This window comes from Nicotiana tomentosiformis, chromosome 6 (genome assembly GCF_000390325.3).
Source record: "Nicotiana tomentosiformis chromosome 6, ASM39032v3, whole genome shotgun sequence".
NCBI classification, from domain to species: domain Eukaryota; kingdom Viridiplantae; phylum Streptophyta; class Magnoliopsida; order Solanales; family Solanaceae; genus Nicotiana; species Nicotiana tomentosiformis.
In genome coordinates this window covers 96,091,981-96,111,882 of record NC_090817.1, presented here as the reverse complement: position 1 = coordinate 96,111,882, position 19,902 = coordinate 96,091,981, and the positions used below count along the sequence as shown (strand labels likewise).

Sequence of the window (19,902 nt, the reverse complement as noted above, 5' to 3'; positions counted from 1 at the left end):
CCGAAGGGACTGTGAAATCAATTTTGTTCCATTTCTTTTAATGAACTTTTTCTATAACTGATTTATGTATGTAACATTATCTTCACATAAATATAGATATTCTTTTTTGATAGGTAAACCATATTTACTTTAGATATCTACAATAAAACTATGAAAAATATCTTTGGTATTATCACATAAATATGTTTTTGACATTAAATAAGGATGAGTGTTTAACACCTAACTCATACAAAAGTGTATATTCGGACATAAATATAGCATTCACTGTTCACTGCTCCTATAGCTTTACTCCCAATTATCTATTGTCTTTTTCTTTTTCCTGGTTTTGAGATTCCATAATACTCTTTCTTGAATTTAAAGTCAATCCACCACTTTCCATATATTCCCTTAATTCCCAATTCCTGATTTGATCTTCCTTTAATTTAATCAAAACCCTAGTATTCTTCTATAGCTGAAATCATTGGGGATTTTGGAGGAATTGGATCCGAAAAAGTTATTTTAAATGGCGATAGCTGCACCGGAACAGCTGAACCTTACGGAAGCTCCAACATGGGGATCTCGGACCGTTGATTGTTTCGAGAAATTGGAACAGATTGGTGAAGGCACTTACGGGTCAGTTCTTCTATTTTGATCTATTTCTTCAACATAATTGTATATATATGTTAAGGTTATAGATTTTTTTCTGGGTTTAAGACACATTGTTTAGTATTGGAGTGAAATGGTTAAGAACAGAAAGGAACGAATATATAGGATTTATATAGTAGCCTCCAACTAGTTTAGTATTGAAGTGTAGTTGATTAATTGATTGTACATATTTAAAATTTCATCAACTGTACTAGAGAATTTGTGGATTAGGGCTCTGCTTGCCGCAACTTTTAGTCTTGAGCTCCTTTTGGTCTTTGTGGGTAGGGATAGAGATGAGGAATTGGAAGAGAAGGATAATTGGTGTATTCCTTTTATCCAGAATCAATTGCAAATTAGTAACTCTATTGTGAGAAACGTAGATATTCAGCAATATCCAGAATCAATTGCAAATTAGTAACTCTATTGTGAGAAACGTAGATATTCAGCAAATTAAAGACATCTGGTGTTTGTGAGCTCAAAGGTTAGTAAAGCAGTATTTTAGCTAATAGTGAAAATCAGCTAAAGGTCTCAGCTTTTTTGCATTTAGCGTCGCCGACAAAAAAAAAATTCAGCTCGAAGTTCCAAGCTTTTTCTGTCTCATCGAAAGAGTAGACCTTTTCTTTTCATTTTTTTATTGATATATGTAGCAAAACTTGTATTGATCTCAATCTGCACCAAGTTGGTGCAGTATGGTACATCAGGAACCTTACAAAACCTCAGCTCCCGACTAGTCTAGCTCGTGAGGTCTCAGAAACTCTATTAAGCTATCTACGTCATGTCCATTTTTTCAGCTTACACCAAAATGCTAAAAAAAGAGACTGTTATACTTCAATATAGGTACCTTAAAAAAAGAAGAAAAAAAAAACACTTCAATTTAGGTGCTCTCCTTTCTGCTTTCAAAACATCTCTAATTCCTTCATTTCCATACTAACCACCATATACAGGGCGGGATGGTATCCCAAATCCCCTTCTTGCCTTTTCCAACTCCTTTTCTTGTCCAACGAAATAAGATTCCTTCACTGATCTTTGCATAACCCCCTTCTTATAAAAAATGGCATCTGCCGTAACCGATCAATTAGGAAGAGACACTGTGCATCTTCTGTCTCCCTTTCACATATGTAGACCCCCAAAGGCATTCAATTCTAGTGTTCATATCTTTGGCAACATCATGCTAGATGGCATATTCAATTAACACTATCTCGACCACAAAAAGAAAAGACAGAGTTAAATTAGTACATTTTTTAGTTAAATCGATTTGCACCATCTTAACAAGAAAGAGCAGACTCTTTTCCTGTTCTATTTTAACACTAAAAGGTATAATCAAGGATAGATGGTGAGAAACCTTTTTCCAGCTCCTTATCTTGTTGCCCATTTATCTCACTAATGTAATATATCCTTAATAAGGAGTAGGGAGTATGAAATATCGCATGCGCTTCATGGAAACTCTGAGATTGCCTCACACCACGCTCTTATAACCCAAGAATGGAAGGTTTCAGCTATATCCAACTGGTTTTAACATTCACTTACCAAAAGACTACCTATGAGAACATTCAAAACCAAATATGAAGAATATTAGGTAATCAGTCAGATTAGGGGTACCAACAGTTAGCATGCCTGTTCAAGTTTTTGGTCTAATCATGAGTCGAATGAATTCTATCAGGATCGATATTTTATAGATGAAAATAATTTACATATTCAAAATATAAATGGAGAATTTTCAATATTAATATATTCAAATTTATCTAACTGAGACTTATGCTCTCTGTCCTATTAGGTCTGTGGAATTTAAGTTTCTACTTTCCTACACCTCTGTCCCACCCACGCTATATTGAGTTCCTTTATAAATTTGCATAGTTATTAAGAGTACGATTAGTATATGCTGTTTATGTCAATAGGGAAACATGTATGGGTCATAAGTTTTTCTTTTGAATGTTGTGGAATAAGAGACAGAGAAGTTTGTTATTGACAAGTTTACTGGTGGGAACATGTAATTTTGATGCCCTATACTGTATTTCTGGAAGTGGATTTGATTTTAATACAAATCAAAAGGCAAAAGTGGTTGTTAGATCGAAAGGGAGGGAGTAGTTAGTTATCCATTCTTTAGTTTGATCATTGTATGTACAACTGTTAATGGTGCATATCTTTTACCTTGCAGTCAAGTGTACATGGCTAAAGAAATTAGAACAGGGGAAATTGTTGCGTTGAAGAAGATACGCATGGACAACGAAAGAGAAGGGGTGAGCTTATTTTAGTATGATTTGCGTTTGCCTAATTCCTTTCAAGTTCAAACTCTTGTCTCACTGATTATTCAAGGGTGTAAGGTTATCTTTTGAGAATACGTTGTTCTGAAGTGTTTCTTAATGTTCTTATGCAGTTTCCAATAACTGCTATACGTGAAATCAAAATCTTGAAGAAGCTGCACCATGAAAATGTGATTAATCTGAAAGAGATTGTAACATCTCCAGGTAAGATATAAATAATGTACATGCTTTCATCTTGTGTTCTTTTACTGTTTACTACCTTCCCTTAGTTACCCGTACTTGAAAGCAACATACAAAAGTTATATGTCCTTTTTTTTCCACTAATAAAGAACCAATACAAAAGTTTCTGCGCTTGCAATTGCATTGCCAGCAAGTATTTATTTACCTTATTAAATATTTCTTATATTTTCCGCAGCTAATGCATTAAGTTTTGCCTGCATTGACTGTGGTCTTCGCCAATATCCAACTGTATTCAATTACGGGACGAAACTGAATTGCAAAATACGTCCTTTTGATATCAGATTTGACATTATACAAAGGCCCTAATAGTTTAATGATGTTTTAGTGAGTATGAGTCTTTTCTTTTGTTATTGTTCTTTATCTTGTGATGAACAGTCATGTGAAAATATCAAATTTTTAATTGTTGCAGGTCCTGAGAAGGATGAGCAAGGGAGGCCAGGCAAGTGTTTTTAAATTCAGTTTTAGTTTCATATGGTGCTTTTGCGTCCCCCTCCCCCCCAAACCCCACAACTGCCGGTCCTGATATCACTTCTTTAATTGAGTTTGTCATATTTGAAGTAACAATATGACTTCATTTGCAGATGGTAACAAGTATAAAGGTGGAATCTACATGGTCTTTGAGTACATGGACCATGATTTGACTGGGCTTGCTGATCGTCCTGGAATGAGATTTTCAGTTCCGCAGATTAAGGTAGCGTAATTTGTCTTGAACATGTTTGGTACCATTTCCGAGCAATTAGATGGCGAGTGGGATGTTGATTTTCATTCTCTCTTTTGCAGTGTTACATGAAACAGCTTTTGACTGGACTTCACTATTGTCATGTGAATCAAGTGCTTCATCGTGATATTAAAGGTTTGATTTAGGAAATTGATGCTGATTTTCTAATTTCAATCTCTCTAAATGTGGTGATAAAGGCTACTCTTTTTCCCTGTAGGTTCCAATCTTCTGATTGACAACAAAGGCAATTTGAAGCTTGCCGATTTTGGGCTTGCTCGATCCTTCTCAAATGATCACAATGCAAATCTTACAAATCGTGTAATTACTTTATGGTACAGGTATGATTTGTGACACTGATCCTTTGGGGTAAGCTGGATTTCATTTTAAATTCTCTTCTCGCGTGAGTGGTGACTTGTGGTATATCAAACAGACCACCTGAGCTGCTTCTTGGGACCACAAAGTATGGTCCAGCCGTTGATATGTGGTCGGTTGGTTGCATCTTCGCTGAGCTACTTCATGGAAAACCAATCTTTCCAGGGAAGGATGAGGTAGCTGATGTTTTCTATTGGTTAAATGTCCTAAATCTTACAAAAGTAGTGAAGATGTAAGTTTTTAGTCTAACTAAAATGCACTTCCTTCAGTATTCTCGGCCTGACAAAGACTCGGTTAAAGTCTTAGGAAAAATAATAACAGCTTCCGCTTGAAAAGAATTGTGTTGTGTTGATATTTGCCCAATGTGTACTTCCTTTGTTTTTTTGTTTTTTTTTAAAATAAGTATGTATGTGTCTGGTGTTCCTTTACGTCTGACTTCTGGTTGGCTGATGGTATGCCTGATTAATCATCGAGTCTCAAGTCTGTTCAAGACAGCTGATTGCTTCTACACTTAATTTGTTGCATCTTTAAATATTCACCGTTAGAGTTCTTTTATATTTGAGCTGGTGCACCAGCTTATGACAAGATTTGAAGATCTTCATTCTACACTTGTTTGCCAAGGATTTAAAAAACAGAAGCTGCAGTATCTGCATAAATCCAAATTAATTAGTACTTTCAAACTACTTGTCAATATGGAGCTTAAAAGCTGTGTGATATTTTGTGCAATGACAATTTTCTTTTTTCCTGAACAACCTGCTAAAAGTCACTACCATGTCTGAATGTGACTTTGGGCTGTGTCGGATTTCTAGGTGAATAACCCTCTTTAACAATGATTTCAGCCAGAGCAGTTGAATAAGATTTTTGAGCTGTGTGGTGCTCCAGACGAGGTTAACTGGCCTGGAGTTTCCAAGATTCCATGGTATAACAATTTCAAACCATCAAGGCCATTGAAAAGACGTCTAAGGGAGGTTTTCAGACAGTAAGTAAACTATATATGGTGTGCTATATTTGCTGTAGTTCCACAGCATAGTTATTTGTGTTAAATAGATCTTGTTCATGTATTTATATCATTGTGTCTGTGGCTTTAGCTTTGATCGACATGCTTTGGAGTTGCTTGACAAGATGCTGACCCTGGACCCGTCTCAGGTATCAGTTTCTCTGGCATGCATGTCACTATTTTGCTTGTTTTAAGTAATGGAGTACAAGACAATGTTGAAACATATATTTGACATGGTGCTTTTAGACCAAAGCTAGCCTACGAATCCCATGTCCAAGCTCATCATATTTTCTACTTATGTTGTTACTTCTTTCAGGCCTTATTTTGTGGTGGTGGGGGGGGGAGGAAGACAAATAAATAAAATACGACATGTATTCTTTTGCTTGTATAGTTCATTGCAATTTTCCAATGAACTTAACAGTTTACTTCCTGTACAAGAAATTTCATAGAATAACCAGATTTTTGGGAGAATTCAGTTCGGTGATAATTCATATTATTTCTTAAAGGTATGATCTTTTTGGGATGTTTGATCTAAGTTAATTAGGTGCCTAAACCATCTTATATTTGAAATCTGGCCACGCGGAATTGCTATTGATTCTTGTAAGAATTGGGCTTTCAGTGCACTGATGATGCTAGTAATTTGACTGACTCTCGTAGTGAACATTCCCTCCAATATCCTCTCCCCCACTGAGGGACCAAAGAGATGCAGAATCTGCCTGTGCAATTTGCACCTGCTAACCAGCTGAAGTGTGAATATCTGCAATAGTCTCATTGCATGAGCAAACACTATCTTTGTGCACTAAAAATGTGTGCCATTAGATTCCACTCCCAATTCTACGTTAAGGATCTGTTCTTATGATGTGAATGTCCTGACTGACTTGCTTTTCTACTTTTTATCTTGTGAAGAGAATTTCAGCCAAGGATGCACTTGATGCCGAGTATTTCTGGACTGATCCATTACCATGCGATCCAAAGAGGTATTTCTTTCTAGATAATCCTTTTTCCTTAAAAATATCAAAAAAGAGATTCTCTTTTCTTTATTACAAAGAATCACTTTATGAATTCCCTATATGTTCTTCTAGCGAGCAATTCTTTTAATTAGGAATTATTTGCTTGAGCAGTTTGCCAACCTATGAAGCTTCACATGAGTTCCAGACAAAGAAAAAGCGTCAGCAGCAAAGGCAGCACGAAGAAGCAGCTAAACGCCAAAAACTGCATCACCAGCAGCAGCATGGTCGGCTTCCACCGGTTCAGCAGTCAGGGCAGGGACATCCTCAAATGAGACCAGGCCCAAATCCCCCATTGCATGCATCCCAACCTCAGGTTGCTGGCGGACCGAGCCACCACTACGGGAAGCCGCATGGACCTCCAGCAGGGCCAAGCAGATATCCAGCTGGAGCAAATCCTTCTGGAGGATATGGTCACCCTACTCGTGGCCAAGGTGGAGCTTATGGCAGTGGTCGCTATCCACCTCAAGGAAGGGGTTCCCAATATGGTTCAGGAGGAATGCCTGCTGCTGGTCCCCGGGGAGGTGGAGGTAGCAGTTATGGTGCCGGAGGCTCAAATTATCCTCCATATGGAGCTTCTGGCACTGGACGTGGCTCAAATGTGAATCGCAACCAACAACAATACAATTGGCAGCAGTAAAATGTGCAATGTGAAATATAGGAAGCGAAGTGTGGATTGGATATTCCCGCTTTCTTGGTTCTCTGATCCACCTTATGCATGGCAAAGAAAAGCAGGCAATGTGTGGCAGGGCATCGGCGGAACCTGTTTATATGAAAACCTGTTACACTGAAGGTTACGTAAAGTATATATAATGTTCTATGGACATTGTCTTATGTTCTCTATCCACGCCCAAATTTACTTGTAAACAGAACCACCATAAATTTACGTACTTGGCTAGGGAGGACTTCTATTTTCATCCGTTTTCGATGAATATCTTCCTGTTGTTTAAATACTGAATTTTACTTTTATTAATCGTGGTCGAGATTAAAATGTGTATTAGCTCCTTTGATTAGTCATATATTTGCGAGGATGAGCCACATCAACTCTTATTAGAGCTCTTCTGATTGGCCATTTCTTTGTGAAGATTAGAAGGGGCCTTCTCTACACTTTATAGTTGTATCTTATTACATTGCCAATCTCAGCTAATTAAATGGACCAACTTCCATGCTATTCTATCAACTCTACGAACAATTAGGTATAACATCAAATAAGGATGCTCTGTTTGGAAATTTTTCCCTTTTTAGAATGGGTGTCGTCTACCTTGAAATACAAAAATCCAAAATCTCTAAGAAAATGAAAGAATAGTTTTGACATCTTTGCCCCCCTTTTCTGTTTTATTAAAATTATTTTGATTATTTTCTTAGCTTTCCTTTGTTACTAGAAATTATTACTCCCTTTCTTCCACCTTATGTGACATTATCTCCTTTTTAGTCTACTCCATAAAGAATGATCGGCTCTTTAAATTTGGAAATAATTTGTCTTTGAACTTCTCATTTCACTCTTACTGACAAGCTTTTGTAGTCATGTAAATATTATGATATGTTTAAGGTCACAAGTTTCAAAAGTATCTTCTTTTTTTGCTTCTTGAATGAGCAGAAGAATGTTGTCTAAACTCTGAACAAAGTTGCACAATAGTTTTCCAGCCATAGTGCAGCAGATTTCAGCACACGAAGCTCACCAATGAGAAGGCATTGAGCCATTTGTCTCCGCAGATCATGTTTTCCAACCATACAGAGAGTAGTGGGCAGCTCCAATGACTTAATAGATGCATTATATTCTTCTATTAGCTCATTGATTTTTGAGTGCAAAAACTGATGTGCTTCAATCTCTCTGCTCTTGTCCTTGAGTGGACGCCGAGCCAATCGACCATCATTTTCTGCTGCTTCCACAGCCAAATCATTCATCTCTAGTGGAGAAGTGCAGCACACAACACGAGCAAACGCACGAATTGACTGTGGAATTCCCCTACCTTGACCGTCAAGAGCATACCCCCTAACCTCCTTGAGCGCGAACGAGTTCTCAGAAGAGCTTAATCCATTGACATCTTTAAGAATTGGCATCTTATGTCTGCTCAAAAGCTCCAACTTCAACTGACGGAGGTTGTCCTCATAAGGTATAGTCAGCTCAACTTGAACCTGTTCATACTTATTACAAGGAAGAGTAAATCCAAAATCCAAAAGGAGTCTTGCATTTGAAAACTTTCCATATCTTATGAGCACCTCATCACCAGGAGCATAACTGTAATCCGCAATAACCTCTGAGAGCTGTTCCTCTTCATTACTCAATACAATCGTGTCCGAAAGGTCACTGTGATTTGCAAAATCTGCAAAAGGAATCATAGATACACCCCGAGAGCTTTCCCATGCTCGCGATGTAACTAAAGAGAATGCATATTTAAAGTCCTCTAACGTTAACACATCTCGGATAAAATCAGCCTTCTTAATTGTTGGAAATTCTTGTTCAACAAACAGCTTATGCATAATTGTTTGATGATATAATGAACTTGGTTGAATCATCTGTAGCTCATTGTCATTCCAGAATATAGTGTTATGCATATGTTCAAGCCGGGGAAGACGAGTAATGTAAGGGGCCCATTCAGATTTCTGGCCCAACTTCTGCTCATATAGAATGAGTAAGGCAACTTTAGCGGCATTGCTTACATTATCTCCCAATAAAGTATCGATACCTTTTGGGAGATTATCAGGGGACAATTGCACATTGTAAGGAACCTTCAACAAGCAATCGCCTGGTTTTATAGGGTGACGAGCAACGAGTGATTTTCCATGAGCGGAGTTTCCAATTGAAAGCAAGGAAGACATCTCCAACCCAGCCTTGTGTTCCAACCACGGCAAAACGTCATTGCACTCTGAACAACTAGTGGAGAAGGTGAATTGGCAGCGGAGCCGACGGATGACAGTGAGGACTGAGCATGGTGGTCGCCAGGTGTTTGATAATTTGACTCTGTGGGAGATTACCATTTTTTAAGATAATAATCAAAATGCAAATTTTCGCGCATTGGTTTATAAGGTGCGGTTACAATGTTATGTTGTGACGAGGAAGGGACACCATATGTCACTAATTTCAGTGTTTGACAAAGTTAAAATAAGTTAAAAACTGCTTAAAACAAACTAAAAATAATAAGTTGGGCAACTCTAACTTATTATTTTTTGATTTATTTTTGCTGAAAAGCCATTTTTTTTTTTTAGACAATCCAAACGTGCTTTGATTCCAGAATTGTATCCTAATTGGCTCCAAAAAAGTTTCCTTTCTTAAATTCAGTCTCTTTTTCTTTCTTAAATTCAGTGTCTCATTCTATTTTAAACTTCATCTCCAGCTAAATTGGGTCACATAAATGAAAAGAAGGGACTAATGTTATTTCTGACGTGAAAGGGTTTACAATTGTCATCCCAAAGATATTTTAACGTTAGGAATCGGAGTACGCTAAAAATAAGGTAAAAATAACGCAAACAAACTCCCTTGCCCATTGGAAGGACTTAAGTGAAGTCCTATATTGCCAAGGGCTTAGCAAAAGTATTCTGAGTTGCCTTCTTTTAAACCTTTTCTCCTTTCTACGTATTTGATTGAAAAGGAAAAAAGAGGAACAGAATATCCAAATTGTTTGACCAAAAAATATAACTTTCGGTTGAAACTATTATATTTATGTAATAACGGGTTAAACCTAGTTAATGACAATATTTCTAGATGCGAATCTTGAAAATGCGTATAAGGTGAGACAAATCCAATAAGGGGTTGACAATAACCAGCATTAAATAGTCACAAAGTATGAGCAATAATGGAAGGGTAACTGATAATAAATAGCAATAAATGACATTTAAGTAAATAGGAGTGATTCACCCTAAAGAATGGAATGGGTGATTGTTTCCCCTAAACAATAATGAGTGACAGACAAATCCAAGACAGTTCGAACTATTCTCAGATCGAACTATTCTCGGATCTGATGGAAATTGTGGAATAATATGAACAAGGATCTTGATAAAAAGGTGATATTTATCTTTTCTAGAGAGAGAATCTTTGTTTTTAACCCCAATGTTCTCATCAGATCAATATTACATAAAGCCTTGTCCTTATCTTTTTTCTCCTTGTATGGGACACACCCCCAGTAAACCATGATAGTACATGTGCAGAGAATATTCTTTAGAATATTCCATCTATTGTCCTATTCTAAAAACTAGTCGTTACGATTCCCTCCGCGGACTTCGTCCTCGACTGTTATAAGCATCCCGACCATGAGCTTCGCCATCTCCTGATCGACCTCGGCTAATTTTTCCTTAATGCTTTCTTGCCCTAAATGTTCCGCGGAAGATTTTGACCTATACACAAATATCTTATTCCCAATACATGTGTGTATATATTTACCTAATGAAATTGAAAAGGTTACCACTCAACTTCGGGAAATCACAAATTTTGATGGTTTTCATTGTTCGACCTTCTGATACATTATTACTTTGATTGGAAAAAACTTTCAATTATTTGAAAAATAAAATGGTGATTTCATCTTCAGAATTTTTAGGATTATATATTCTTTCGAAGCTGTGAGTTCGAGCGACGAAGGATCCTTCTATTAATAATTGGTCGTTGTGATCTTTTGAAGCAGCCTAGATGTATTTAGGTTGGTTTCACTTCCCAATTTATATTCTCTCAATCACATATTAGTTGGGTCCAATTATATGAATCCTCTGTATCCATTATGCTCTATTTATCCTATCCTATTACAAATTAAAAGGCAAATTACCGTAAAAGTAGAAGTTCTCTCCAATTAATTTGCAGAGAAAGGGAGTATAAGAAAAAGCAATACAGTAACTTGTCCCTCCCAGCACAAAGGAGATACGTCGCATTTGTGGTCAACACAACGGAATTAGAAGGCAGGCAATTCAATGCCACATACAAGAAGTGTCATTTGTTTCAATCTCAAACACTCTCCACAGCTCAACACAATCTAACATGCAGAAGTCATTATCAGTTTATCGAAAAATATTACATTGTCTTCTATTGTCATTTAACAGCTGAGACAATCAAAGTTTGTATCGTAAAGATGTTTGCAAAGCATAAAAGTACCATAATCTTGCTGAGCTTATTGACTGGATGGTAGACATGGCATCCCCTGTGCAAGAGCCATGTCCACAAACTTTACCTGATGGTTTAACCACCGATATAATCATCAAAAAGACCGGAGCCAAATGCATCTTTCAGCGCCAAATGGTTCTTACATAGTTCTGCATAGGACTGAAACAATTGGAGTCAAGCAAGTAGTCTGGCCTGGAAAAGATCGGGTTTGAGGCGTCATCCTTCCCATCATACGGCCCGAAATCAAACTTCTCCTGCTTAACCTTGCAACCTTCACAACCACAAAACAATCAAATTACATAAAATTCATGCTTTCAACTGTTAACACATGAATATTACAATCACTCTCACCTGGCATTGTCACTAACTGGGGCTCCTCTGATGAGCTTCCACTAGTAGGGGTGTATTCACTAAACACAGATGCAGCAGAATGACCTAAAGGAGAGATTGGATCACCATATGTTTCCCACCCAGTCTCATGGAGATCTGGACATGAATTATCCACCACATCACCAGAACTTTCCTGGTGCAAGTTATTCTTTGAAGCTCTCATAGTTTGTGCTTCATAAAGTACAGCGTCCAACAGACCGCTGTTCCTAGGTGACAGATTGCATGACTCAGTCTGGTCAGTTGGAGGGGACTGAATCAAAGTATCAACGGACTCGAGTGAAGGAAGAGGGGAAGAAGATAAGCCCCAACTTGCCATCTGACTTTGGAGTGAAGGGAGCTCGAGCTTCTTTGCCCGTGAGGGCTCTGAAGAAGAGGAGTTGCCATTTAAATGGGCATGGCTGCCAGGAATTACACCCAAGGATGTCGGGTGATGATCAGATGTTAGATTTCGATAATATGAAGATGAAAACCCCAAGGACTGAGCAAGCAAAAAACCATCATTCTGATATTGATGGTAGCTTGGGAAAGAATCATCATTTTTTAATGGAGAAGAATCATCATTTAAACCAGAGAACTCAGACTCGGAGCCTCGCATACGCTTGGTTGGATGCACCGTTGAGAAGAATGACCGACTGTAATAGGCAGAATTAAGACCCTGTGCCAACAGGCTTCTCGCAGGAATATCAAGTAAGCTACCGGAGGGAATATCAAGAAGTGGTGGTGGACACAACTGCTGATTGAATTCCAAATTTTTGAACTCCACTGCTGGAATCTCATAATTGTTCATTGGTAAGAAATCAGGATATTGTGCATCCGTAGAGGAGAATGCACCCAACTCCTCGTTTTGCTTGTTTTCACTAATCGCCTGAAAACAAATATCTGGAGGGTAAACTGGCAAGCCTGCACGCTGTCGTCTCTTTATTCTGGTATTCCAGTAGTTCTTTATCTCATTATCTGTGCGCCCAGGCAACTGAAAAAGTAGAATAGGGGCATCAAATGTTAAACTGGAATAACGAATGACATACCACAAGATTTCCAATTTGAGAACATGGTGAGGTCACAGTTTTTGTTATTTTGTAGAAAGTCATATCAAATAATGGAAGTTACAGAGCTAAATGTACTGATAGAAGAGGGGAAAATCCACATTTCCAGACTACAAAGAACATTATCCAAATATATCCATACATACAGGTTCTACCAAGCACAAAGCACTATTCATATCTGGTCACACACATTGCACGAAACCACCTAAAGAAAAATCATGTGCACTATATGATGGAATAATGAACTTGGAACATCACAAAAGAGTCGCAAAAAGAGTGAAAAGAAATTTATCACGTGAGTTAGGCGCTCCCAACAATGTGGCATTCACTATGAGTACTTTCCCTTTCTCCCTAGAATACCTTACTTTTCTTACTCACCAGAATCAAGACTCCTATCCAAGTCAAAAGATTATTACCAAGTGTGCAAAAGAATTATAAAATTATTGATAAATATGTCAAGGCAGATAAGACCCTTGTAATATGTTGAATCCCAATGACCCAGACACTTCTACATTTGGTTTCTAAAAACTTTTTAAGATAAAAGATTGTTAGACTATAAATTCATATCACAACACTTCTCACCATGCCACGATTAGTCACATTTGACACTCCTCAGTGCTAAGAACAGCAAGAAAACGAAGAACAAAGGAGAAGGAAAAGAATACTATAGCTGAGGAGAGCTAATCCGAAAGTACTAGCATTACTTCCAAAAAACAGCAACAAGGCCAGCACATGATAGGGCTATAAACTACAAGTGTGCACTTCAATTGAACAATGAACTCCTTAAATGGATAATCTGAATAAATTTCAGAGTACTGTTAATTTGATAACCTGATCAGGATCTAAAACAAAACCCACATCTGTCATTAAATATAATATATCAAGAAAAAGAGAGATTTCACAACATATCATATGCTGCACATATATTCGCAATATCTAGATATATATAGCACCTAAACTATCAACAGAAGTTAGGGATAACTGCACAAGGAAGTCGGTAAGTTGAGACAATGATAAGGATAACTTTGTACCCAATCCCACCCCAACACCTCTTTTCGGTTAATTGCGGAAGTATTGATTGACCCTCATTATTATGGATTGAGGTGTAGTTGAATGATTACTTGCAAAAGTAAAAAGAAAATATTCACATATTTTGCACATGTTATATACAGAAAAATAAGGAAATAAATGAGCACATAAATGGCCAACACCTAAAAAGTGTTGCCTTGGAACATTTCATTCAGTCGCACGAGAGAGGGGTAGGAGGATGTGCATGTATCTTCTGCTTAACATATAGAGCAATAACGACTGAGAAAGGGTTTATATTTACTAAATGATGGAGCAAGAGGTTAATAAGAGCCAGACGAGGATCAAACCGATCTGAGCCAAGTCACCAGTTTTGAATCAATAATCAGGCAAACGGCATTCAATTTCTAGGACCAACCAGATGGAACAACCATCCAGGTCAGTTTCTATAAGGCAAAAAAAGGTACAGTTGATCAGCTTGTTTCCTCCTCCCTTCAAAAGATGATGTTAATAGTTTTACCAGACCACACTCTTACACCTTAATATCATTGAGGATCAGACATTAACTTCATATCAACTACCCAATAATTGACAACAAATAGAAAAACAAAAGATAAGTTCAGAGAGCTTAACAACAAACAGGGGAGTACAAAAAGAAAAGATAAGACTATTTTAATGATAAAAACTTGCAATGAGCAAGATTTCTAAACATTGCACTTGAAAACTTGAAGACAAGCAGATAACACATTATTAAATAAACATATTGAAAGAACGCTACTTTTTTATATAAAGGTAAAATCTGAGAACACTAGTTGCTTCTCCCAAAAGCAGAATGCTTATCAAGGACTATTAACATTGTTTGGAAAGTGTTATGGTGATTATCAATCTAATAATAGATTTTGTCAATTAATGCCAGGTATAACATCCAGCTAAGAAAAAGAATTAAGCAAAATCAAATAGAAACTTAAAAGTGAAAGGATGAGCAGTCATTTCCCAAGTACTATGATTATAAGCTGGTGATTAAATTATTTAAGGGGCAGATACGGCTTTTAAACCAGCTCAACCCACCAACTTAAGAAAAGAAATTTTACTGCCCCACTAGATAATATAGTAGTGCATCACATCAACTGAAAACAAGGATTTTCTTTAAGTAAAACAAATTTCACATATGATTCTGTTTTCATTCCTATTTTTTTTTTAAAGAACATGACTTAAAAGTTTTCAATACAATGATTTGGGTATATGAAATGTGATCATGTAAATAACGCAGAAAGGTAAACATGAAAAAAATTGCTGTTTTTACCAAAAGTTCTCTTGAACTGTCAGTTTAACCAAATTCTAGAAAATAATCTAGCTAAAATAATGATATCTGATCACATTTATGGATTTTATTATCAGAGATAAGATTTGAAAAGAAGTAAGCCATTAGCAATATAGACTGCAAAAAAAGAAGCAGATTGAGAGAAGTTACGAACATCAGCAGCCATTCGTGCCCATTTGTTTCCCATCTTAGCATGCAGTTCAATTATGCGGCGCTCTTCCTCGGGAGTGAAAGCACCTTTCTTTAAATCTGGTCTCAGGTGATTGGCCCACCGCAAACGACAACTTTTACCACATCGAGCAAGTCCTGAGTGCTTCTGGACGGCATTCCAGTTCCCCTCACCGTGTTTCGTGACGTAATCCACTAAAATTGCATCTTCTGCAGAAGTCCAGGGGCCTTTTTTTAGTGGTAGACCTCCTCCGGTATTTCCTCCACCACAGGCTTCTTCGACAGATGGCGAATCCACACCAACATTTGATGTCATCCTGTCATCGCTTTCACTTGTCATACTCATATCCTAAAAAAAGGTTGAAGAAGTAAGCAATAGTGACGGCGAATGTAAGGGATATAAAATTGTTTGTTACTAGGTCAAGGGAGTAATAAGGAACACATCCAAAAGGAGTGACATCATTCATGACAAACCAGTTGCGCTTACTATAAAAATGAATGACAATAAAGAAACTGCCAACTTTTAAAAAGCAAGATTGAGATTTTTAAATAATAGTAACAAAGATGGAAAAAGGTTCATGACGAAAAACGAATAACCTATTCTGAATTATCCCAGTCCAAACTTCTGAAAACCCATCTGATCAACTTATCACGACTAACTACCAATTAATGTGACATAACCAAAAATTGGTACACTTGTAAGGATACAGACATAATGAATAGCATCTTTGTGCTCCTTTTGTTTCAATAAAATGTTGACTTACCTATTAAAAAAATGTGAGATAATCACTTATTGGGATAAAATGAAGGAAACATGGGGAGAAAAAGGGTTTAACTTATTTATCGACAAATCAACTATACCTCAATCCCATACTTGAAAAAAGAAAATGCTGAGCTCAACATCCAGGTGAGCAAAAAAGGGAATGTTTTGACAAAACTCAAATAAAAATAACTTGTAAACCTAAAGAAACAGCCAAGAATATTGACCAATCATATAGCTTCTAACCAGCCAACGAACTCAACGATTTTGCTGATAAGGAATTCAATTTGTACATAGGAGAACCTCTTACACCATATTAAGCATTTGTCGGTTCCATCATAACTTTTATCAGATTTTTTTTTTTTAATAAGGAAAATAATTTTTTTGATGATTGGAAAAGAAAACTCCCTGATATACAAGTTGTATACTAAAAAATAGAAAATCTACAAACAGATATGATTCTCTACAAAAGACACCCAATATTCAATTACTAATTATCATTAAACAAACATTTAGAATGAAAAAGTTCAAATTCCCCGTTTATCAGCCTCAAAAGGTTGAAATGTCAAATATAATAAAGACCCCGACTCTCAACTCCATAAAAAGATTTTATCATTTAGAGACCATTCAAATATCGTGATACGCTTAAATTATTTCCAAATAATTAACCTATTCTTAAATTCCTTAACACATAATTCAGGGCACCAAACTTCTAAAAACCCATCACATCACCTTATCACATCCAACTACCAAATACTGTGACATAATAACTTCTTGAAATAAAATGAAGGAAACACGGCGAAGAGAGGCTTTAAGTTCTTTATCTACAAATTAATCGATCAACTACCACTTAATCCCATACTCATAAAAAGAAAAAACTCAGCTCAACGTCCAGCTGTAACCAAAAAGTAATGATTTGTCCAAAACTCAAGTAAGTATATTTTGTAAACCTAATAGCAGCTGAACAACATAAAGAAACCGCCAAGAATATCGACCAATCATTTAGCTTCAAATCAGCTAATAAACTCAAATGATTTTGCTGAAACGCAAATCAATCGTGCATATGTGAATCTCTTCCACCATTGGGTGTTTGTTAATAAAAATATCATTTATGAGTAAACAAGCATTATAATAAATAAATAAATAAATAAATAAATAAATAGATACATAGATAGATAAAAAAATATCAAATTTCACAATTAATTAGATCACTGGCATAACTTCAGCATCAAAATACTAATTTTGTCAAATCTAACACCTACAATACGTGAAATACCTCAAATTAATGCATATTAACAATTCAGAAACTTCAGCAACACCAATAAAGAATCCCCAACCCCCAAAGGCTAAAGTCAATAAAACCTCTATAACTTAAAGACCAATCAAATTCATAACACATTACCAAAAGCATAAGAAAGTATCAAAATAGATAAATGCTGAACAATTAACAGCCCTATAATGACTGAAAAAAGAAAAACAATAACATACCACAAGCTGAAACTGATATTAAAGATAGTTAAATAAATTACTATTATAACATAAATAAATTACTATTATAACATCATTTGTGAATTTTTATTTTTACCTGAATGAAGAAAGCTGATGAAGTTGCCACAAGGACTCTTTGGAGTAAGTGGAGCACCTTCAAAGCAGTAAATAGTATTCAATCTAATTGAACACCCAGTCCCTTAAACCACCTCAATATTACCCAAAAAAAACCTTCAAATGAAAATCCAAACCCTAAATATGGATCATGCAAATATGAACCTTCAAATTCATCACCTAAAATCCCAGAACCTAGAAGCTAAAATGTGAATCCGAAAATGTCCAACTTTTGAAGAAAAAAAAAGTTTTTTTTTTTGAAACCCTGATAAGGGGTCGGTGAGAAAAGAAATGGATAGCAGCAAGATCCACTTATTTTTCAAGATTTTTTTTTTTGAGATAGAGAGAGAAATAAAAGGTGTCAGCTGATTATGGAATTTTGAAAAAGAGAAAAAAAAGAAGGAAAAAAAAAAAAAGGGTAAATGTGAAATGGGGAGAGAGAAAATAGAGATGGCAAAAGAAGAGGGGAAATAGAAGAGAAATATGAGGAATGGCTAACACAACATCATTAGATTAAAAAGAATGAACTAAAGAAAGTTTCTTCTTTTTGCAATCATTTTTTGCTTGTTTTATTGGCATCTTTTTCTTCTTTCTTTTTCACCATTTTTTTCTCTCCCTATTTTTCTCTCTTCTCAACTACTACGCGTAGCAGGGAAGATGGAGATTGACATTTATAGGGGTGAAGCTTCTAGAGAGAGAAAATCTTGGACCGAAGAAAAAATTATGGGACTTTTAACATGTGGGAGTTTTGTTATTAAATTATTTGTTGAGAATTCCTTTTTTTATAGCATGATGGGGATTTAATCATTTCTATTAATGATTAGTGTATTAATTAAGATATTAATTTCCTCCGTTCACTTTTATTTTTCATTAAACTGAAATATATATTTTCACTTTTATTTATCCATTTAAGTAAATCAACATAAAATAATTTTCTCTTTTTTACTCTTATCATTAACTACTTATTTTTTAAATTATTTGGCAAGATATTTTGAAATGCTATTATTATTATAGGTATTATGTAAAATATATGTTATATTTATTATTTTTTAGGAGGTGTGTAAAGTTTTGTATGGACAAGTAAAAATGAAAGGAGAGAGTTACTCTCTCCGCCTCAAATTGACTCAAATTATCTATTGTGTTTCTCTTCTACACATCCCTTAAAAAATATATTAAATAGGAAAGGTTTTTGACTATTTTACCCTTGTTATATCTTAAGATATAATCTGTATTCATTTAATACTTACTCATAATTAAGGTATTTGTAGTCTTCAAGAAGAATTAATATTAAGGGTAGAATAGAAAAAAATAATTAATTTGCTCTTGAATTTTTAAAATGATAAATAATTTAAGACAACTATATTAAAAACCACGAAAAATAATTTAAGACGGAGGGAGTATTATTTCTTTATTTATAGTATGCATGGGTTTAATCATTTATTAATGACTAAATGATTAAGCTACTGGAAGTAATTATGAGGCCCCACAGCATGACAATAAAGAATTATCTTTCATTTATTGAAAATTGCACAATTCAAGAATTTCGTCTCTACTATACAGAACCACATGGAGTCTTGTGTCGTTTATGAGATTTTTTATTTCTTCTTCTTCGATTGGAGAGAGGATAAACAGTATCTCCACTTATCTTTCACACAATTTGAATATTTATTTAATTAATTACAAAAAAATCGATATTTAAATTAAATATGTTATAAAATAAAGACCGTAAAGTAAAGACAAGTATAGAGAGAAACTGATATATTATTCAACTTCAAATTCATGTACATAATGAACTGAAAACTCCTCTATTTATAGAAGAAAGGAAGCAGCTGCAAGTCTTTTCAGGAAGCAGCTGCAAGGCTTTTCTTTAGCTGCTTGTAAGCTGTCTGCATGAGCTGCTTGCAACCTCCCTGTTTAATAAGAAACTGCTGCAAATTATTTCATTGAGCTGCTTGCAACCTGCCTGCATCAGCTGCTTGTAGATAAACTTCAACAGAGTACTAAATGAATAATCTTCTTCAGGAAGATTATCTATAGCGGAGTAATAAATGAACATCCACAATATAATTATTTTCATAATACTCCCCCTTGGATGTTCATTAAAAGGTATTGTGCCTCGTTAAAACCTTACTAGGAAAAACCCAGTAGAAAAAATTCTAGTGAAGGAAAAAGAGTACACATATTTAGTAATACGCATTTCTAGATGCCTCATTAAAAACCTTATAAGGAAAACCCTATGGGAAAAAACCTTAGTAAGGAAAAAAGAGTACATCGCGTATTTTACTCC

The 19,902-nt window shown here is 35.7% G+C and overlaps 2 protein-coding genes and 1 pseudogene across 2 annotated transcripts; 1 reads left to right on the top strand and 2 right to left on the bottom strand.

Annotated features, from left to right (window-relative positions):
- Positions 1 to 279: 279 nt before the first annotated feature.
- LOC104092026 (cyclin-dependent kinase C-2-like) lies at positions 280 to 7,214 on the top strand. The gene is made up of 12 exons (XM_009597537.4): positions 280 to 612; positions 2,780 to 2,861; positions 2,999 to 3,089; positions 3,535 to 3,564; positions 3,707 to 3,816; positions 3,906 to 3,978; positions 4,061 to 4,181; positions 4,274 to 4,391; positions 5,055 to 5,194; positions 5,304 to 5,361; positions 6,119 to 6,189; positions 6,334 to 7,214. The coding sequence occupies exons 1-12, from the start codon at positions 503 to 505 to the stop codon at positions 6,857 to 6,859; spliced, it is 1,530 nt and encodes a 509-aa protein (XP_009595832.1). The 5' UTR covers positions 280 to 502; the 3' UTR covers positions 6,860 to 7,214.
- A 469-nt stretch (positions 7,215 to 7,683) lies between these two features.
- LOC104092100 (fructose-bisphosphate aldolase-lysine N-methyltransferase, chloroplastic) lies at positions 7,684 to 9,497 on the bottom strand. Its single transcript, XM_009597637.4, has one exon. It carries the CDS (start codon positions 9,196 to 9,198, stop codon positions 7,828 to 7,830), a length of 1,371 nt encoding a protein of 456 aa, XP_009595932.1. The 5' UTR covers positions 9,199 to 9,497; the 3' UTR covers positions 7,684 to 7,827.
- Positions 9,498 to 11,073: 1,576 nt separating this feature from the next.
- LOC104092176 (transcription factor GAMYB-like) lies at positions 11,074 to 18,308 on the bottom strand (annotated as a pseudogene).
- Positions 18,309 to 19,902: the final 1,594 nt, after the last annotated feature.